Here is a 23,352-nt window from a genome sequence, read left to right as displayed (position 1 = left end):
CCATGCCAGTGTCTCAACACTGTCACACCCTTGCCAGTTGGCATCCCCGTCTGTTTTCATGCCAGCCCAGCGGGTCTCCGCCCGGCTCTTCCAGACCTTCCATCCTCATCACCTTCCAGCAGACTGGTCAGTTTGTAGGCCCAAATCCCCTCCAGCACAAAGGACACAATGGATCCTATTCTGGGCCACTAAGCTCTCTGGACTTACTGCTCCCATCGGGCCTACCTCACTTCCTGATAGAGGAGAGTGCTTGGACAGACAGATTCTAGCCGCCATGCGTGTGAAAAACCGGCGTGCTGTGCGTTGTTCGTGAGCGAACGCGCGCACAAGCACGGACGCGCAACACACCCTCAGGCTCTCCGAGGGTTTATCGGGACGTATTGTTCTTAGGGCTGGGCGTGCTAGGGGGAAGATTTGAGCTGTCACACCGCATGCTCACTGGGGGACAGTGATGGGAGCAAAGTGGAGGGAGGGGTTGGCAAATGTTTGGTCTCTGGGTGCAAGTTTAATCAGCGGGGCAGTCTGATAACCCAATTACAGTTTGAGCCGCATGCAAACACCCACATGAATCGGCAGAACCTCAAACATCCCTCAACAAAAAGGCCGATCGACTGGCTACAAGAGGTGAACGGAACTTTTGATGCTGTAAAAGATGAAACAGCTGAGAACACTCCGCGAAATGATAGCAGCTCCCACAGCCCGTCTACACATGCACAGACAAGAGAGAGAGAGAGAGAGAGAGAGACAGAGAGAGAGAGGGATATCCTCTCTAGATGGGAATGTTTAGGTTGTGTCGACTTTTCTTCCTCCAGTGATCAGACGGCGAACCCAAACACTTTTGTTTATCTCAGACATGTTTGTCCTGCTCGGGCTGAGTGATGATACCAAAAACAGGGCGGACACACAGAGAAAAGAGAAAAGGGAGCTTCACTATCACCTATATGGGGATCTAAGATGGGACATAGGTTCTCTTAGATACTTGGATGGTATCTAAGAAAACACATTTTCTTGGATACTATCTATGAAAAGAACACACGTCCTCTTAGATACTTGGAATGTAAAGAGAATAACGTAAAACTAAGAACACATCCTCAGTGCTACAGACATGCTCCCACCTGTATTTCATTTTGAGTCTTTTTTTTTTCTCCTTTCCTTTGTAAACTTGAATGGCACTCAGTAGAGCGCATACCTCTACCGAGCCCTACCAACCATTTTCCTCCACCAGATCTGCACCAAATTGCACAAACACATAGATCTCAACACCATTAACATGTTTGATTTTTTTTACATCAAGATCCAAACATTATCTCCTGAGAAATTGACCGAAAATGTAGAAAAATGTCCTAACTTGCAATGTTAATGAAAGTGGTAAAATCTAGGATCTGTCCCTTTAACTGGATCGGGTTCTTCCCTGTCCTGCGCCCGATCCCTCTGTCACGTTTGCTGCAAATCGGTTCAGTACTTTTTGCATAATCCTGCTGACAAACCAACAAACCAACAAACGGGCGGGTGAAAACATAACCTCCTTGGCAGAAGTAATAAAAGACAAATGGATGAAAAATCAGCTTGTTTCTGTGAGATTATTGTGTAAGATCATGATGACCTTTGTCTTTACTTTTTTCTGATGTTCACTTCATTTAACACACAAGAAAAAAGAGCTGAGTTCAAGGTTTCTCATTTTGTTTTAACTTCTATCAGATTATTGTAATTCCCGGACTCGACCCTGTCTAAACACTGAAAACACTTTCAGAGTCACCCTTCTTTTCCTGGGTGGCTCGGCATTTAGAGGAAGGCACTAACCCTTCAACTCTTGCATGTTTTTTAATCCCATTATGGTCTATAAGCACTTTGGATTTTAGTATTTAAGGTTTGCAACTCTAAAAACATGCTAATGCTCCATACTTCCATACATATCACCTTTGGCTCTTGGGGGGGGGGAAGTTAAAAGTTTTTCGCAATTAAAATCAAGAAAATAAGCCTCATATATACATTTGGAGATAATGAAAATAATCTGTAGTTGCAGCACTAACTGTGACACAAGTGCTGCTTTTCTGGAGTTGGTCAAACTACCATTAAAGGCAAATCAATCTAAAGAGAGACAATCACTACATTCACAGCTGGGTATCCCAGCAGCACTGTCTTTTCTTCTTTTCTCTCTCTCTCTCTCTCTCTCTCTCTCTCTCTCTCTCTCTCTCTCTCCCCTCCACAGACTGTATGTTTTGCCTGCCTGCATGCTCCCTCTGAACGATTCCCACCCCTCCTCTGCACCTCTGACTCATCTGTTTGTGGTGATGGCCGCCATTAAACAAACAACCTGTTCTCTCTTTTCATCCAGGTGCTTTCCCCTCCAATAAAAACCCCATTAGCGGTCAGTGGGTCCCGCTGTCCCACGGTGATGATGTCATAAAGTTGTGTTGTTTTCTCAGCTGTCAGACCCGGCGGAAGATAGAGGTCAAATTGAAGCTATAATACTTTAAAGTCTGTCTTTTTCTTATTTGAATGCTTGATATTAGGAGCCTTGAGAAGCGAGACGAAAATACCAACCAGAACCAAACGATACTCAAGATGACCTGTTAGGAAAGCCATAAACATAATACAGAGGAGGATTTTTACTCCACAGTCCTGGTGTAATTGGGACTAAAACGATGTGTCCACTTTAAAAATTAGCCTGAGGTGACGACAGTCTGAGGGCAAACAACAGACGTAATTGGCGCGTATGGCGCGTAATGTGCAGATGTGACTGTTCAGGTAATGCAGATAAAGATGTTGGCTCAAAAATTAATTACGGGTTGTAGTAAAATCCTGTTAAAGAAAATTCTTTGTCCGTTGGGTGACGCTGTGACTAATACAACTGTAGCTAAGAAGAATAGTCCTCTGTTGAGGGAACCGGACTTATCAGTTACACCCCGTGCTTGAGATACCATCTTGATTTCAAGCTTCAAAGTTTCAGTTTTTTGTTTTTTTTTTACCTTGATACAGCTTGTTTTGGGAAGGAATCACCAAGGTCGAGTCATGGCATCAGTTAAAGAATAACATCTAAAAAAAAGAGCGGGAGCAGCAGGGGAGTTAAGAGATAGAGAGCGGTGAAAGAAGCGTCCCACATGCGCCGAAAAGATTATATCATGAACATCACAACGAACAATATGATGTTGAGTGGTAAAGATATGAAGACAGCTACAAAGCTACGAGTTAAAAAAGGCCATAAGGGGCGTCGTGTGGCGTAGTGGTCTAAGCAGGCGCCCCATGTGTAGAGGCTACAGTCCTCGCTGCAGTTGGCCCCGGTTCGAGTCCCGCATCGGACGGCCTTTACTGCATGTCATTCCCCCTCTCTCTGCCTCCTCATTTCCTGTCTCTCTCCACTATCCTGTCCAATAAAGGCGCAAAAGCCCAAAAAACATATCTTTAAAAAAAAAAAAAAGGCCATAAAAGGTAATCTTTTGCACTTTTATTTAGTTACATTTTCATTAGTACCTCTGGGTCTTATTATTATTATTGTTATTGCTAAATTATTAGTGTTTTCTGATTTGTTAAATTGCAGGTAACCTCACACCCTTTAAGGGTGCGTTCAGGACGCAAGCAAAGCTAACGTTACCTAATAATTCTCATGAATTAGTTTCCGTCCAAGTTTAGTGGAACTTTTGAACGAAATCCACCCAAAAAAAAAAAAACGTTAAAAGATAACGCAAATGAATGAGTGTTTCCTTCTATTGTTGCTTTGTTTATATGTTGGTTCATCAAGATAAACAGCTGGTGGCGCCAAGTCTTCTGTTGTGTGCTGTTAAACATCTGCAGAAGGAGAAGGTGCAAGTCTTTTCCTCAATTCACATTGCAGAGAGTTCATATGTGTCCACTTGCATCTTTCCACCGACTTTATAAGCAATTATTGTGCGTCTAAACAGAACACACATTACAGTGAGTGTCTTTTTTAAACTAGTCTGGGGTTTCATCGCTCTGTGATGCTCCTACAGGAGTCTCAGAAGATATTTTCTTAATTGTTGGTTGCACAACAAGAAGGTCCTGGGTTCGAACCTGTCCAATACAAAATCCTAAAACATGCAGTTAATTAGTGGCTCTAAATTGCCTGTAGGGCGAAACCCACCCTGCTCCAATGTCAGTCAATGGGATTGGATTGATACTAAATGTTAGAATATTTAAATGTTAAACCCGCGACCATCAGAATAAAATCCCGACTGCTGATCAAACTTAACCCACAAAGATATCAGTCGTCAAAATCCCATCTGGGTCAAACCCGTGTTTACACACAGCACTGAGGTCTGTTGACAACAGAGACCGCCAAGAATGTGACAAACAAAAGCAACAAGTACTTGTTTCCGATTTGATCAGTCAGGGGTGTAAAAATATGTGGTTTGGAGGTATGGACCTCCTGGTTCTCCTTCAGATTCACCTCTCTTTGTTTATAAGAGGTAAGAACGATGTGGTCACGTTATCCCGCGCTGCATGACAAAAGAAAAGGGAAAATGTGTGTGAAGACGAGCTCCATCCAGCTGTGTTTAGTTAGGTAGGGGATTGAGATTCCTGCAGAGTCTGTTAACACTCTGCTAATGTGCATATTTTTTGTATCAGTGTGAGTGTCTGCATCAGCAGCGTGGGATCCTCCTTTACTCATCTCCTTCAAAACAAGAGTCCAGAGATAGACAATGCAGCAGATAGCAAAGTTTTTTTTTCCCATCCTTCGCCCTTTCACTCCCTCCAGATACCATCTGACGCCCACCCAACCTGCAGCCGAGGCCACTGACAATACGGTCCAGATCAAAAGCAGCACAAGTGACATCTTCCTTCAGTTTAATTGTGTTTGGACAGGCTGCAAGATTTAAGACATACCACACACATACACATCCTGAAGTATTTTGGTCCTGTTTAGAGGCGATGAGCATCTACATGTTTCACTGCATCTCACTGAGTTTAAGCTTCAGTAACAAGCAGGGCAGGGCAACTGTGCTGAAAAGAAAAAATGCAATAAATGATAGTTTGTGTTAACTGTGTGTGTGTGTGTGTGTGTGTGTGTGTGTGTGGAAATGTCATAAATAACTGTGCCGTCATCATCACATCAAATCACAAGAGCCTATAAAATCAGTAATAAGCAGTTTTGTACATTCCTGCACGTGTTTGCCCTTTGTATGAGTGTGTGTATAAGTGTGTGTGTGTGTGTGTGTGTGTGTGTTAAACAAGGTGTGTAATTCCTGCTCTGTGCAGAAGACACAGCACAGTGTCGAAACTGGCGAGACATTCCCTGTAGCATTTTTCCATTTCATTTCATTCTTCATCTACTTTTATTTTCTAAATTTATTCCTCCATTTTTGTTTTAGCTGTGTGGATAAGACGATACGATTCTGCCACATTTCAAAGTAAAATACCTCAACTCCACCTTAAAATGTTTTTTTAAATAGTTTTGTACTAATAATTCAAATCTTTATGTAAATCGTCCTAGCATATAAAGTTTAGTAGTAAAACGGCACCTGTGAACAGTTAAACCACATTTTATTGCACTTCATAATAAAAGCTCAGGTTCAGAACGAACATCTTGGTGTTGAACAATGTAAGATTTCAGTGAGATTATGATTAATTATGTAAATGTTCCAAGAGTTACTGATCATATACAATGATTCTGATAAAGAATAATGTTTCTTCATCGCTCCACCTGCTGCATTAACTGACCAGACTGACACAAATCAATGAACTACAGATGTTTTGGTTTTTTTTTCCATTGATACAACGTGAAATCTGCTTATTTGTGCCAGGCAGTGGCATCGTTCAACAGAAGCTGAACTAAACGCATCTAAATGAAACACAGGGATGGACGTGCACACAGTCTTACGTCACACTGTCTGCTGAGGAACCCTCGTGTGGTACATGTGGTACCTGCAGGAGCCATGTGAGGGCAGTAGAGCGCACTGCAAACTGATGATGCAGCAACAGGTCTCTGATGATCATACAGTGGACTTCACTTTCCCACTCAAAAATGAGAGGGCAAACAGTGTCAGGTAGATATAGCTATATATTTATGTGTGTGTGTGTGTGTGTGTGTGTGTGTGTGTGTGTGTGTGTGTGAGAGAACAGGTCGTTATTATGAGTTTCCTCTACGCTCTGTTTGTTGTAGTTTCACCTCAAACACCTGAGATCAAATCAATGAACCTGAGAACGATGAGAAACGAGAGACAGACAGAAGAGTGTAACACACACACAAACACACACACACACACACAAACACACACACACTTGGCCCTGTCTATGTCTGAGCCTGTGATCCTGCTGCCCCTGACCTTCTGGTCTACCCTGGCTTTTGTGTTGGCTGTGACCTTTAACCTTTCCTAGACTTTGTGTTGGGTGAGGGGCTGAGCCAGAGCCAGCTATGAGTGTCAGGTGTGTGTGTGTGTGTGTGTGTGTGTGTGTGTGTGTGTGTGTGAGAGACAAAGTTCAAAGCTAAATTGCATCCTGACATTATTTCAGGGGACTTTTCTTTTTTTTTTGAGCCATTTTGGACTAGGGAGGCAAGATGGCTGCTCTACCGCCATTTTATATGTATGTACGTGTGTGTGTGTGTGTGTGTGTGTGTGTGTGTGTGTGTGAAGATGAAGCCTAAACAAAGCCCACCACCATTTTTAGACTGGTGGCCTCAAAAGGAGGGAGAGCCTGATAAAATACCATACAGGGGCCCAGGAGAGAGAACGTGTGTGTGTGTGTGTGTGTGTGTGTGTGTGTGTGTGTGTGTGTGTGTTGTGTGTGTGTGTGTAGGTGTATGTGTGTGTGTGTGTGTGTGTGTGTGTGTGTGTGTGTGTGTGTGTGTGTGTGTGTGTGTGTAGGTGTAGGTGTGTGTGTGTGTGTGTGTAGGTGTGTGTGTGTGTGTGTGGAGAGAAATGTCTGAATGACAGGACACTCCTGATAAGACTGTCCTGTACATTAGTCTGGTCTGTAGGTACATCATCACATGTCGCACAGACACACACACACACACACACACACACACACACATACACACATACACACACACACACACACACACGCACGCATGCACACACACTGCTCACTCAGCGAAACCCAGACAAGCTTAATAATCACAAACACAACACATTAGAGAACGCATGAGAGAGAGAGAGAGAGAGAGAGAGAGAGAGAGAGAGAGAGAGAGAGAGAGAGAGATAAGGAAGGACAGAGGAGAGAGAGACACAGATCAAAGTCATGGCTCATGCTTGTCTCAGGGTCACGCTGCTGCCAGCATCGATTATCTGATCTGAGCCTGTGTTTTAAACTCACCTCCGTCTCTCCACATGACGCTGAAGTTTACACACTTTAACGTCTCTGAAATTAAAGTTTAATGTCTCTGAAATTAATGGAATAACATGGAAATCATCGTTCAGAAAGTTGGTCCCAACTCTGTTGCACTTAGAGAGTGTTTTGATTTCACCTTCTGGCCAGTTCATAACAAACCGCCTTCATGAGGTTGAAGTCCAGAGACTGTGCTGGTCTTCAAGTTCTAGTTCTTTCCTTCTAACGTGAGTCATTTTGTGGCTCTTTGTGGGTGTTTTGCATCTTTTTTACTTGACTTTTTGTCTCTTTTCAGTCATTTTGCACGTCTTTGTGGTCATTTTCTGTCAAGTCATGCTCAATTTCTGTCTCTCCGTAGTTGTTTTGTATCTATTTTCACTCATTTGATATCTTTTCTGTCACTTTTGCATCTATTTTTACTTGTTTTCTGTCTCTTTTTAGTTATTTTGTGTCAACTACTGCTTGTTTTGTGTCCCTTTGTAGTTGTTTGATTGACTCCTGGTCTAAGGGCCCCTGGACCTGTGCCCAGTAGGCCCCCGCTCAGTAGCTAATCCATCCATGCCAGTATCTGTCTATATTTTCTCACTGCATGTCTCTTTCTCGACTTCCTCTTTAAGCTCGAAGTTAAATCCGTCATTTATTTCTTGCCTTTTTCCTGACAGTTTTCTTTCCTGTCTCCGTCTCTTTTTGTTTACGGATTTAATCTTGAAAATGTGTCTCTCCTCATTTCTCTCTCGTCTGGTTTGACATAAAAGGAATTCTGCTCACCCGTCTCTCTCTCTCTCTCTCTTATTCTTTCCATTCCTCTTCTTCAACTGTTTCTTCTCTTTCTTTTTTTTTCTCCTCTCTACCTGCTTCAGGATTAAAGTAAAGGAATTCAGGGGATGGAGAGACACAGTCTTTCATCGGGAGGCCCCGCAGAGGGGTTTCGTCCCTGCTCTTTCTTATCTTCCCATCCCACCGAGACACACATCCACTATCACTTTACCCTCATCTTATTTTGAAAGGGGTCGGACGCTGCACTCTCTCTTTTCCTCTCTATTCATCCTTCATTCCTTTGTTGTCTGGGCGTGTGAGAGAGAATGTCTCTCTCTCTCTCTCTCTCTCTCTCTCACACACTTACATACTTCTTCATGCCACCATCATGTGATATCACAGGCACCTCTCTCAGCTAATCACAGTGTTTCTTCTTATTTTGGTAATCGATTCATTCTTATTTAGCGAGTCATAATAAAAACGGGTCGATCACTTTTCTATTCTCGGCTTCTCATATGTTTTCACTGTTTTATATTTATGATATTATATTAGTGAATTTGGACCGTTGCTCAGATAAGATAAGATAATTTAAAGATATGATCTTGGCTAATGGGAAACTGCTGTTGCTCTTTTTTTCTTCCATTTTATGAACTTTTTAAAACGACCACATTATGAGAGACGACGTTCATGTGCATCACAGATCAGAAAGGTGCATTTTACTATAACCTGTTGTTTTTACATAAATGTTATTCCCTCTTCGGCCTGACAGTCGGCAAGACTCATCCCCCTCCCCGTCCCGACCGGCCACACCTTCGTTTTTATCCCTGCAGATTTTGCCAGGCTTAGGACGACTTTAGCGGTTTGTCTGCCGTTTCTTTCGACCAAGGTTTCTCCTGTTTATGTTAGTTATTGAGATTAACCATTATTGTAGTTTGAGTTTCACATTTGTTTGTTTGTTGTTTTAGGACCTGGTCTGTCCTGAAGCTGAAATCTTGCTCTGTTTATTGGGAAACACGTTATAAATAAATACAACAGTTATCGACTACCAGCTAAATGTTTCTGTGGCTTGACATGATGCTGTCTCTGTGTCAGAGCTTTATTTACATCGACACAGTCAAACACTGAAGAGGAGAGTAAGATCATGGTGCAGAACATGGCCTTCTGTTTTTACTTTCATAATAAAACGTGGCAGAGAGAGAAGAGCATTATCTTTCAGTTTCCTCACAGTTTTAGTGGAAAACTGGGAAAATTACTCATTAAATTATCGTCCTTTATCGTTCTTAATGACTTCCATTAATTCAACATGTTCAATCAGCTGATTGGCCGGTGACAAACGCCGACTAGAGCCGACAGTGGTGAAAAACTAGCGGTGTTGCCTGGAGGCTGACTGTCTCCTCAGTGTGTCGGGGGATGTTTTATAACCAATAGGGCTCGATTATATGATTGAGAACAACGTCACTGAAAACACCAGATCCCCGGTTTGAGAATTTAATCGCTGCAGAAACCCCCTGATTAGAGGAGGAACTCGGCTCCAGCGGGACACAGAAAACGTTGAGCCGACCCCTCTGGCGACTCGTCGAAATGTGGTTCTGATCGACACAGACGGCGGTCCGACAAAATTAAATAAAGCACCTACTTCCTGACTGCTCAGCAACTTGAAAAGCTCCAGTGTGTTGACCTAACCATCGCTTGAACACACACACACACACACACACACCATCCTGTCATCCTGACCTCTGACCCTCGGGGTTTACCCAATGGGAGCGGATGTTATTGGACTTAATGGATCCAATATGACACAGATATTAAAGCCAGGAAAGACTAAAGTAAAGACTCTGAGGACTTTAAGTCGAAGTAAAACTGAAGCCCTTTGGCTAATAATAATGAAAACCAACACACACCGTCTGGATTGTGTCTCTGGTGCGTTTGTGTCGGGGGTCAGACATTATATCACCCAGAGGAGCGGGGGGTCTTACTCAGGCATTAGCAATGGATTTAAGAGCCACGGATGATAAACGAGCTACAGAAGCTTCTACATTTACTAAAAGCCTCTTTATTCTTTTTTTTTAAAGCACACAACGCTGACAAGAGGTGTGTTTGTCCCTCCCACTATTACCAGATGTTTGTTGTAAAGCTGCAATTATTGGCTGCAGGAAACATCTTCAGGTCATATATCTATGTTTTGCACGCCAGTCCTGCCCTCCTCCTCTTCCTCTATAAGCAGCACGCCGTTCCAGCGCCCTCCAGAGCTGTTGGCACTGTCGTTGGTACATATGAGCCAAAGCATGTGCAGACGGCAAACGGCACGAATAACATGGAAGTACGAGGAACATTTTGTTTGATCAGAAGGTGACAGACTGATGTTGATATTGTGCGTATTTTCAGGCTTATCATTTGTTTATTAGTGTCAAACTGCATTTAGAATCAACACCTGATGCATGATGGGAACTTAAACGTGACTGTAACCTGCTGGAAATATGAGTACATTTCAAATTCAGTTTCTTGCTTTTGCTTCTTTATATAAACACACACACACACACACACACACACACAAACACACACACACACAGAAGCGGCACAGAGAGGTTCACCCTCAGGGATCAACAGAGCATCGCCAAAGTCATACGTGACAACATCTACTCTCTGTCAGTTAGCATCAGTAGGCATCAGCTAAAAAAGAAAATAAAAAATTGTGTTTGTTTTTTTAAGTAGAAGGTGCCAAAGTTTGTTGCGGGCACAGCTCCTGCATGATACGAGGAACAGATTGCACAAATCATGCAGGAGAAAGGGAAAACTGTTTGATTCTGGTCCAGAGCCAGTCAGATAGAGAACGGCTGGGATGAAGACACGCGGCACATTAAGACACAGCGAACTTTCACTCAACTGGAACTAGAAAGAAAAAGATTTTAACAACTTGATCTAAATTGTTGTTGGTTGTTACTTTAAATTTAAACATCAAGTTAAATAGTTGCATATTTATACTGAGAATGTTTAACTAACTAAATAATTGTCTTATCAGTTAACATTTGCCGTATTCACTGCGCTTTTTCTGTTTTATATAATATTAAATTGAGTATTTTTAGTTTAGACATTTGGACAAAACTCTGTCTCCGTCACATTTTATTGATTGATTATTACTGATGTTTTCACCTGTATCTGCTTGTTAGTCAGCAGATTAAACACAATAGTTACTGAACCAATTTGCACCGAACTTGGTGGAGGTGAATTTACTATAAAGTTAACTAAAGTGAGTCTTTGGCTCATATAGACTTATTAACGCATCACAGACCTCCAGTCATGACGGGGAAACCATCGAGGATCGAGCCCGGACTCCCAGACTCTGCACTCGACTACTTTCCACCTGTGAACTTCAGGGCGGTTAACGGCTATGATCGAGAACACGCGTCGCGTCACCGACTTGTAAGTACAAAAGTAAAACTGAAAAGAGACAAATAAGCACCTTACCACCTGAACGGCTCACAACAATAACAGTTACAGAAGGTAATAGAGCCGCTGGCTGTGTCATTTAGGCCGAGCAGGAGGCCCGTACAGAGGTAGGTGGTATTACCTGAGCTATATCATTTACCTACAGGTACCTGGCTGTAATGTGGCGCTCGTCACTATATCATTTACCTAAAGTGGCGTACAGTAGGCAGCAGGCAGTAAGTGTAGGCTTCTGTGTCAGACAGTAATTGTTGTTTGGATACAGGCTGAAAGAGGCCGAGCTACAGTGTGAAGCTTGCAGTTAGTCTGGTTTTAGCCAGAGGTGAACACACACACACACGCACACACACACACGCACACACACACACACACACACGCGCATACACAACATGGCGATAAAAAGTGCCACTGATTTTTTAAGGTTTTTATTTAAAAAGCTGAAAATGAATGAAGACACCTGTCCAGTTCTGCCTCGTCATATATTTAATATTCTATCGATGTTCAATTCTAGCATCTATCTTTTTAGCTTTAGCTACAACAGATTCAATTCTTGTTTCACTCTAAAAACTTGCACAGGAAGTTGCAGCATTGTATATGTACATATAGCCTGAGAGGCGAAACCCAGGGCAAAATACAGTCTGCAAATGACTTGCTTCTTCTCCTGTGGGTGCGCTGGGATGACTGAAGGTGAAAGTTAAATCAAAGGGAAAAGCCCTGGAATAGAAACGCTGTTACATAACGTTCAGCTTCAATTATCAACAACAGCACTGCTGAGCTTCACTGGAAAGACTTTTCTTCACCCTGGGTTTCGTCTCTCAGGCCACACAGAGGCCGACCTGACGTTCTGATTGGTGGAGCCTGATGGGGCCGACAGGAATCTACCATTACCTTCCATTAAAGAACGATATCTTGTACTGTTTGTAACATTAATATAAATGCATGTAAATAAATGACATCCCACCGCCGACTGCAGTTTTGTGGGGTTGTAAAGTTTGACTGAACAAAGACAAACCCTTTGGATTTACGCTGCTGCCGGTCTGGCTTTTGCAATCATGCTCGTCTTATATTGAAATTCGACCATAAAACGCCTCAGAATTACAAATATTCCATGTCAGTGTAGCGTGTCTGCATCTTAATTAAAGTCCCTGCAGTGTCCGAGCTTCAAAGACAGCATTAAAACCACACTTTAAAACATATTCTGAAGCTGCACTTCCACTTGTATATATATATTTACAGCCGTCACCTCTCTGAACCCGGTGATGCTGAAGCATTTACAGGAGCCTGTCAATGTATAGGAATTTTTATGAAGCCAGCAGGTTCATATACTGACATATAAAACACCCACAGAGCGTTCCCGTTAACTGCCACCCTGCGTTACAGCCGTAATTCAAACAGCCGAGCTGCTTTGTCTGTTGCTGCTAAAGTGTGAACAGCTGACAGGTGGAAACCATGTGAATATATCTGTATATACTATGTCTGATAAATGCTATGTCTGATGAACCACGTCGACCTGAACTTATGTTGTATATTTCATGCACTACTTTTCCAAGGGAAGGCAGTGTCCCTGTGTTATGACTGTTCAGAGCGTCATATCATCACGACCTCTGTTTGCTAGCAGTGTCTTCACAGTCGTCCTTGAGACAGACGTTCAACTATTGCTTTTGAGAGACCTATAGAAACACTGTCTAACGCTGACCTGCAGGAGGGAAAGATTTCCTTCACATTAATGTCATGGAAGCAAAGCCAAGAAAACAAGTTCGTCGCCTGGAGACATGATCTGCTTTGTGTTTACGAGTCTGAGTTTGATTCCTCGCCTGGAGAAATCACAGTTCAGTCTTATAGACACGGGCAGTTGGCCGACACTGAGCTCACTTTGATATATGTCAAACAGTAATAATGTTTGTGGGCGTTGATGTGTGGAAAAAGATTTTTAAAAATTTAAATGGGAGCCCTGAGGTCACAGTCTCTTGACAAACCAAAGGTAATTTACTTGTTTCTGCAAATTAAACGATCAGAACAGCTTTTTAAATCGAAACCTCAGCTGAAATAAATAGTTAACAAACTAAACATTGTTTTGTGGGAGTGGCCAAATATCACAATCAACCCAGTTTAGTTTGCTCACCTCACAGCCAAGAGATGATCAGTCTGCTTAATGCAATAAATCCAATCGCATAACGAGCTCTGTCCTGTTCGTCTTTATTTACATTTACATGCGTGTCTTGTCTTGTGTTTGTACACTGCAACATAAAATAAGGGTGTTAACTAAATACCAGGCTGAAAATTGCACTAATCTAATTTAAAGAAAGCAATCACGGAATCACATAAAGGTTCCTATGGTTCGCTGCCCTTTTGTGGTTTATTGTGACAAAACGCTGCAACTATGCATGTCTACATTTTGATAAATATGATTTTTAGGTTCAAAGTAAAGAGATAAAATAGATTTTAACACAGATCAAAAGAAGACAGCATCATGCAGATAAGACGTGACTCACCCTGCTGCCTTTCTCTGGGTTGCACCTACATCCTCCGCTACAGTCCAGGCCTCCACACGGCTCGTCAAACTTTGCACCCTGCAGAACAGACAGAGAGAAAAGGATATTACAGCAACTGCTTAGGAAATGTATTTCTGTTCAAGACCAGACATTTTTCAGTGTTTGTTCTCCTTTTCATGTTGGAAAATTGTGGTTAGCAAAAGCAAAATAAGTCACACGTTTCCCGTCTTTTGTGCAAGGCGCTTCACGTCGAGGCCTAATGTATAAGTGGAGGAGTCTTTGTTCAAATCCCCGCGTGAATAAAAGAAAACAATCAAACAAAGAGCACTGCAGTAGAGAGACATCTAAAGTCACGTGCATAAGAGGAATCCTAACAGCTGCATCAGCCAGATGTACAGCAAACCTGAAAAAAGCAAAAGGATTTAAACCGGATTTTAAGGAGGATCAGATCCAGTCAATGTTCATTCCAGGTGTTGAAAGATAAAGAACATGACTTTTTTTTTTTTTTTTTTAAAGAGCAGATTTAATTATGTATCCAAACATAACATGTAGCATCAGGTTCTTTGAGTTATAATACAATGAAGTGTTCCCTTTGCATTGCGTCCTGACTGGATGTGTGACCGTTCACCGTTCACCTCCAGCGCTCTTACGTGCCCATTGATTAGTAACAGAAACGCAACCTTAACTACAACCAGAGTCAAACCTCTAACCGAAAGAATAGAGCCAGTGATACCAACAGGAGCCCCGGGGGAAGCTTTAAATTCCCCCGTGACTTCTTTTGTAACGCTACTGTGACCTGCGGGATGCTTGTTTTCTCAGCCAGGGCAAACAGGAGTGAGCTGGCGTGAAAGAAAAAAAAAAAAAAAATCACACATTTGAGTGTTACATAAAGACTAAACTAATCCACTTTTACCGTATGCAAAAAAGGGTTTATCAGGCCATTACAAAATGTGAGGACAGAAGACAGATGCTGTTTACACAGAAGTTGTTTATGGAGCTTTGTTCTTGAGAACCGATGATTGATGAGCAAAGAAATATTAATCTGTTCTTAAAGATCCAGTGGGATTGGGGCGTGAAAACTTTCTGCAAAGTTGCACATTTTCAATGGTGATCTGATGCTCCACTGGGAATCAAAGGTTAATCAATATGAACTGCAGCTGTGTGATGCTGCTAAGGTTGTGTTTAAAGACGACTGTGAAAATTAGGGATTATAAGATAAGATATAAATTCTGAGAATGAAACACCACAACATACTCTTCCAAAGAGAACTAAATCACATTAAGGAAGTTGTAATATAATTTCGAGGGACCTCACAGTCATAACCCTGGTCTCAATCTATCAATCAATCAGTCAATCAAGCAACTTTTCCTCCACGACAACACATTTGTTGGACTAAACCTTAGTGTGAGGTTTTTTAGTGCTTGGACACGTGTCTGCCTCCAAGAACGATTGTACTACAAAATGAAGAACAGCTGCTGCGGTGACATGAGGATCCTAAAAGTGTTTCCACGGACAGAATCAGGAGATTTACAGCTTTCAAACAATGTATAATTTGTCATGGTCGTCTGAAGACTGAGCGCTGTACAAACCAAAACACACGTAAAGTTGCGCCGCCAAGGTCGAAGCGGCCCACGGGTGGCGTTATATGCATACATGGCAGCGTTGTGGACAATAGCTTTCTATAAGCTGTTCCCTTCTCTTTGATTTTTTTGCCACATTTTGCCGCTCTTACTTCCCGTCCTATGCCCAATAAACAAACTGAGTGTCACCACGCACCATTTGTGACGCATAAACTCCAACTGGACTGCAGATTAACCTTCAGTTCACTGGGTGGCATTCCTGACATACCTGCGAAAACATCACGCAGTGCTTTTCGAGCCTTTATAAGCTGACGTATGAGTGGCATAAGCTCATATACGAGAGGTCCTTAAAACTTCACAACACCGAATGCCATCTATTCACATGTCGGGTCTCTGGGTGGGAGCCGATGGACCACATGGTGAGCGGAAATATGTGTGTTTTTCTTATTTGTCTTGTATGTATCTGCGTGTTTATACGTGTTGCATCTAAACCGTGTGTAAAATATGGCGCGCATAATATGTGCGCGGTAATTAATTAGCATGCTCGAGTCCTTTGTGTGAATACATGAGCAAATGTCTCGTACAAGTCTGTGATTTGGGGGTCTCCTTTGGGGTTAAACTCAAAGGTCATGGCTGGCGTTTCAACGTGATTAGCGGATGAAAGGGTGATGGCGGAGTGGCGAGACGTGGAGGAGAGAGGGACAGGAGGGAGGACGGGAGAGGATGAGGGACAAAAAGGGTGTTGACTGGGGGTCTGATGGAGATTAAGGGGACAGGAGTGGACGGAGGAGCAAGTGTGCAGGTCAAAGCTGAAATGTGATGAAGAGTGCGGGGTGTATTAGTTCATATGAGCATAGTCCGCGAGTGTTCATATCCACAACAATCGAGGTCAAGGACCCTCCAGGACCCCTGTTAGTACTCATCAGCTGGGCTGGTCTGGGTCTCAAGTCGAATATAATAAGAGCCTGGGAAAGACTGTGCATATCCCATGTGAAGGCGTCTGAGAAATTTTTATTTAACAAGGGTCGACAAGATGACGACATTAATAGACGACTCTGCACAGGATGGATCTGAGCTGGTTTAATTAATGTCGCATTATTATATTTATATATGGTGAATTTTTCACAACTGAAGATGCTCCTCATTCTCTGCTATTGAGTTGCATGTCTCCAATTTTGAATCTGCAAAATCAGATCTCTTGTCAAATGTATTCAGAAATTTCAGCACAAAAACTTCAGCGTACACCAAACACGTCTAGATCAATTTACTGGTTGAGTTCAGTCGCAACATAAAGCGGTGCACGGTGTGGCTTCCTCATCACATGATCAAGTCTATGCTTTTACTTAACCTATTACAGCAGTAGTTATTTACAGATCATGCAAACATATAGTAACTCATGACTTATTCGATGTAACTTTCAGCAACTTTATGCGACCAATTTTACAACAAAATAAAATAAAATCAATATTTAAGTTAAGTTTAATAAAACTCTTAGATTATAGTAGAAACTAATATAGTACTGTATTTTCTACTACATTACGGCTGCAACTAACATTTATATTCATTATTGATTAATCTGCTGATACATTTCTTGATTAATTGATTCGATTCAATCGAGAAAAATGCTGGAAAATAAAATTTCTTAAAACCCAATGTGACGTCTTCAAACCTACAGTCGAAAGATAATCATTATTTTAAGAAAACTGGTAACAACTCTCAGCTGCTACTACTACAACTATTACCACCACCTGGCCGAGACGAGACAACCGAGTCAGCTACAACCTCAAAAAGCTGCAGACAATGAAACACGAACTTGAATGTGGTGGAGAAAGAAAAGGAGAGGAAAACACACAACAAGGAAGAAACAAGCTTGGCACAGAGCAGAGAGAGAGAGAGAGAGAGAGAGAGAGAGAGAGAGAGAGGGAAGGAGGGGAAAGGTCAGTGGTGCTGGTCCTGCTTTCTTCCCTCTGATCTCCTCAACTCTTGTAATCACAGTGACAGAAGGAGGGCAAAGGAGAGGGAGAAAGTGAAGCCGGGAAACAGTGAAATTTGGGATGGATGACGGAGAAAAGGGGAAAAAAAAGAGAGAGGGAGAGCGAAGGAAAAAGGTTGAAACAAACGGAGAAAAAAGGAGGGAGAAGCTCAAATTAAACTTTTGGCAAAGAGGCTGAAGAGACAAGAAGCTAAAAATAGAAGCAAAACAAGTGCTTTGGGGCATTAATGTATCTCAAATTAAGCTGAAAAAGAACAAAAAACAAGTTCAAGCAAAAAGATTGTTTAAATAAGAAAAAAGGGAACAGATAATGACAAAAGAAAGACAAAAAATAATGCTTAAGGTCTTGCGCTCTCTTAGCTCCCATCTCTGTATCATGTTACCCTTATTATTTTGATATTTTATCCCCCTTTTGTTAAGGCATGAATACTTCCCCAGGTACCATCCAATCAGAGCAGGCCGATTCAGATTGCTATTGCCCCGTGAGATCCATTGTTCTGAGATATAATCCAGCTTTCCACCTGCTCGGGGGCTGATCCTCGCTCAATTCGCACCGTCCACACCCAAGAGTTAAAAGTGAAGGATGATATGGGCAAACAGATGCTAAGCCAGCGCCCTAGGGAGAACATTCAACCTGAGAGCGGAGGACGTGTGATGTGGTGTTAAAAAAATACCAAAGGAGGAAGAACAATGAGTAAAACATGAACACATGCACACAATACAGAGTTATTAGAGGTCAACAGAAACACGTGGAGGAGGGCACGTGACTGTATTTGGATGTGTAGACACAAGTAATGATGACGCACGATGGACTAGACTTGTGAACACCCTTTTTAACCTTTAACCTAATTTTAAATTTAACCCCTAATCCTCAGTAAAAACCTTCAAAAAAGTGGAAAATACATAAAATGTCCTCACAATCCAACAACGTCCTCACTTGTAAGATCTGACACCGGTCCTCACAAAGATATATAAGCAAACACACCTACAGAATAATTAAGTGAGTGAATTTTACTTCTATAATGCTTTTTCAAAACCAGAGCTACAAGGTACTTCACAGAATTTAAAAGGGGGGAGGTCGAGCACAGAGATGGATGTACCTGCCGTCTCCTCTGCCCCAATGCAATGAAGCTGAATGAAATACAGTCCACAGAACAGTTTTACATTCCATTAGAAATATTTCCCCAAAGAAATCCAGATGAAAACTGCCAAATTACAAAGGTTATTTCGTAATACTTTCAGCAGCAGAAATGCATTGCACGCAGGTTTAGACATACTGTTGAAGGTTGTGAGAATGTATGCTCATAATTAGCATACATTCACGGATATAACGTGATAGAACAGGCACGCTCCCAATTGTCTGGATGAATCCAACAACGTGTTTGCACACATCAATCCTTTCTTCCACTCTGTCACCGTGGCATTACCCAGCTATGCGTCTTTCAGCCTGAGCTAATGTTTCCCGATCAATCCCGCCTGTTTGCTCATACTTTACTGTCCAAACACTTTCATGCTTGTTCGTCTAACTCGAGACTTTTAAAAAGCAGGGTGTAATACCTGTCTACTAAAAAACCTCCTGCAGTCCGTACAGCTGAGAGTGGCAGCTCGTGGGCAACGGCCGACGTCTGGACTTGCCCGTTCATTCCTATAGGGCCTGCTGATGTTATCTGGATGACGGTTGAGTCTAAGGTTACCCAGAATACAATATACACTATATGGCGGAGACAACATGCATGATGAGACAGGACAGCCCGTTTCTTTAAAAAAAAAAAAGTGATAAAGCCTTGCGTGCATCGTATGTTATAGATACACAGATACAGCATGATGGACAGATATACCGTATAGTTAAACATGGTGGTGGCGGTTTACGTGGAGGTCAGAGAGTCTGAAGAGTCTGTTAAGATAAGCTAAGCTAAGCTAAGCTAACTTGCATGTTTACCATGCTGAAATGAAAGTTGTGTTGATTTTTGAAAGTATATAGTATACACATTTTTGTTTGTTAAATGGCTTAATGTAAAGCAGCTGCCAAATGAATTCACTTTATATTGAATAATCAAACACTTATATTGTAGGTACTAACGTGGACAATCCTCCTGCTTCACAGGAAGTGATGGGTTTCTGGGTCCCATGGTCACACTCATACAGTTTGACTGACAAGTGAATTCTGGGACTTGAAGTGCAGAAAAACCGCAGCAGTGTTAAACTGTAAATGTTGCACGAGCAATTTTGAAAAAGACCTGAACCGCCTTAAAACCTAAAAAATGCTTTCCCCTACAAAGTGCTGCATGGGGGGATCTGTTTAATCCACAGCCTGTCAATCTGCATGTCATCACACGGTAACAACCAATGGGAGAGCAGAGTTCACGCCAACACCTGTCAGTCAAACTGTCAGTGCATAATACAAACCAGTGAACACGCTGATTACTTAAATAGGAGAAGCAGGTGTCTGTTCTTAACAACAAACCCAGACTGAGATCCACAGAGTGACAGTGAGAATGATGAAAAATGTATTTGGAAATAGTGTTTGACCCTGAAGGACCTCTTTACATTTCACCTTTGCCTGAACTTGACGTTGAGGAACGAGAGAAGGGGGGTGGGGGGGGGGGGGGGGTGCGACTGCTTATGCAAATAAAGAAAGACAAGATGGAGATAAGAGGAGAGAGAAAATTACTCTTTCCTCCCTCTAGTGTCCTCCTCCTAAAACTTTCCTCCTTCCCATTTTTACAATCATAATATCTCTCTATATTTGTCCTCTCTTCTTCCTCCCTTCCGTCTCCCCCCGTCTCCTTACTCCCCTTCATCATATCCTTCCTTCCTCTTCCTCTCTCTCTGGTCCATCTGTGACCCCGACATACACCACAGGAGACTAACCAGCTGTGTTTGGGCCTGCAGCGTTCCTCGTTTACTTCTGTTTATTCCACGCTGGGTGTTTGAGTGTGTGTGTGTGTGTGTACATGTGTGTGTACATGTGTGTGTACATGTGTGTGTACGTGTGTGAGCAGTATGGACTGCATATAAGCACACATGCATGGTGGAGTATGTGTACAGGCGACAGTTGAAGACACTCTGTGTGCATGTCCAGGGCATAAACGTACCATTTTAGATTTATCCATTCACGTATTTCTGCATGTGTGTAAAAGCTCACGTGCACTGCTTTCTGTACTATTACACAAGCTCACGTGCAGTCACTTGACAGGGCCACCCAGCTGGAGCCAGGTCACCTATAACTTGGCCAGACAGCGGAAATTTGTGACGCTAACAGGGACCCAAACAGGACGTCGCACACACCCAGCTGACATGGCCGACGGCTGCGAACGTAAACAGAGTAAGCCGCTGTTGATGGCAGAGAAAAAGCATAAATACTGCAGAAAAAGGGGATTTTTCAGAAATGCTCGCTTTAATTTCACAGATGTTTTTTAAAAGATTTGTCTCGTAAATATTACAAATAATCACAAACACCAATTACATCCCTCATCTTCCCTGCTGCCGTGCTGTGAAATGACATAAAACTCAATACAAAGTGATCGATCATATATATATCATATTGAACAAACACAACTGTAAAATACACATGACTTGAATCAATGGTCCTTTAAACAGAGCAGCTGGTCTTTCTCATTGTGTGACCTCATGTTAGCAGATAGCAAACAATGTAAAAGAAACTTTACACCCCCTTACATTTCCCAGTCTCTAATCCTGTTAAGACTGTGTTAACGTTGTGAAACGACTTAATGTCAAAGTCTTTAAATATAAACGTGTTGCATTGTGTGGCGCTTTCCTGGCAGAGTCAAAGTAAACTCAGATTTACAGAGCTAAGCTCCTGCTTTCTCTCCCACTCACCGAATTATCAAAAACAAACAAACACCAGAGCAGGTCATGAATCACCCGGAAAACAAAAGTTACTATGAAGAAAAAAATCCCTGATGCTACAATCACCTCAGTGACACAACAGAGAGAACATGAAGATGCAACTCTTTTATCTGAATTCATGAGACGTAGAAATGTGATGTCTGCAGGGAAATATCTTCAAATCAAAGTTTGTACATCGCAGCTGCACGAGGTTTTCAATCAAATCCCAACTGGCTGACGAGTTGTGTAAGGTGCACAGAAACCACCTGCCAAAACATATTATAGTATATATCGTCAATCACTGTGCACTGCATGTGTGAACGCATTAACACATACACACACACACACACACACACACACACAGATGTGTGTTCTGTGATCTTTTCTCATCATGTCTCTGTCTGTGTGTTTGAAAACTTTCCAAAAAACAACATTTTCTATGAAGTTATCTTCTGTCCAAACTTGCTCACTTAAAATGTAAAATGCAAATTCCACGCAGCCAATCAGATCTTTACATTATCCAGGAAAAGGTCAGGTAGAACTCAAACGACTTCTGATACCAACACGAAACATGAACGCACACGACTCAGTGACTTCTGAGATACAACATAAAGGTATTTTTAAGATTTAAAGAGAGTGTGTGTGTCTGTCTGTTGCCGTCAAAATAAATGTAGTGAAGTAACAAGTACAACATTTCAGTACAACTGTACTTGAGTAAATGTATTTAGTTACTTTTCCATCAGCGATAAACCTTTAAATCTCTACTTGCTTGCACACATGCAAAAACCTGTACACACACACACACACACACACACACACACACACACACACACACACACAGATCCCTCTTTCTCTTTCCTCTGGCTAAAGATTCTGCAGTCATGATGGAACAGAAACATTGCTATTAGACAGGATTAGGACTCTACCTGCCTCGCCTTGTTGGCTCTCTCTCTCTCTCTCTCTCTCTCTCTCTCTGCCTCTGTCTCTTTTTTCTTTCCTTCATCGACATAATTAGAGACTTAAGGGGATGGGAATTTAGCAATTTTATCATGAACAAAATGAACCAGGGCGAGAACGGGCACGCAGGCAGAGCGCGAGCTAGGCTACATGTTGTTGCTAATACCGCCAGTACGGGTTTACGTCGTGTGCCCTCGGGTCTCGTGCCTCGTACTGCGACCCTGCTCAGATCCCTGACGTTACACGAACATATCTCACAGAAGAATGTAAGTCAGTGAGAGGGAGATTGATCTGCGATGCCAGAACGTTCTGAAACATCTGTGATAGGTGATTAATGGGTGCGGACCCAATCATGGGTTCACTCTTTCTCTTTTATGTTCAGAAGTCCCAAAACAGACATGAATGAATCTGTTTCCATGTTGTCTGATTTTCTGAACGTCTGCTGCAGAACTTTTCTTTTTTTTGGAAGACTTGCTTATTTACGGGTGAAGTATGAAAAATTAAGAGGAAAATATAATATGAAAAACCTCATGAGACAGGTTTAAGGTTTAATCATTTTCTTCTCCTGGAGTTAACTGAAACATCCCGACACGAACGCTGTGACTTATTTACAGATTGTGTCGCAGCAAAGTAACCCCTCGTAACAACCCAATCGGATGACTTCACCTCCTATGAGGACAGAAATACTGCTGCCCTGACAACCGGCACCAGTGTTGGTGATCTCACAGGGGAGGGGGGGGATCACCGGAGGGGTCACATGATCTCCTCCTTACTTCCATTAACGTTCCAAGTTTAGACTCCCACACTGACTCCCTCCCGCAACAGTATTCAGATCTCCGGCCAAGACCCTGTCCGACAGCCCACATCGTCGGAATATGAGCTTCCGGTCTGGGTTCGGTTTCTCTCCTGCCTGCTGTCCAGTCGGGCTATAAATCCTCTCTGTTAGCAAAACGGTGCACGGAAATAGACCCGGGCCGCCAAGTATAGAACAGTGTAT

General features: G+C 42.4%; 1 protein-coding gene across 3 annotated transcripts in view; it reads right to left on the bottom strand.

Annotated features, from left to right (window-relative positions):
* Positions 1-23,352, bottom strand: part of col4a6 (collagen, type IV, alpha 6) — a 110,690-nt gene that overhangs the window by 31,860 nt on the left and 55,478 nt on the right. For all 3 annotated transcript variants that reach the window (XM_056369253.1, XM_056369255.1, XM_056369254.1), the window contains exon 4: positions 13,977-14,054. In XM_056369253.1, the coding sequence (XP_056225228.1) occupies positions 13,977-14,054 (78 nt within the window). The remainder of the gene's footprint in view (positions 1-13,976; positions 14,055-23,352) is intronic.

The sequence above is a fragment of the Seriola aureovittata genome, chromosome 23, assembly GCF_021018895.1.
Source record: "Seriola aureovittata isolate HTS-2021-v1 ecotype China chromosome 23, ASM2101889v1, whole genome shotgun sequence".
NCBI classification, from domain to species: domain Eukaryota; kingdom Metazoa; phylum Chordata; class Actinopteri; order Carangiformes; family Carangidae; genus Seriola; species Seriola aureovittata.
This window is presented reverse-complemented; position numbering and strand designations above follow the sequence as displayed.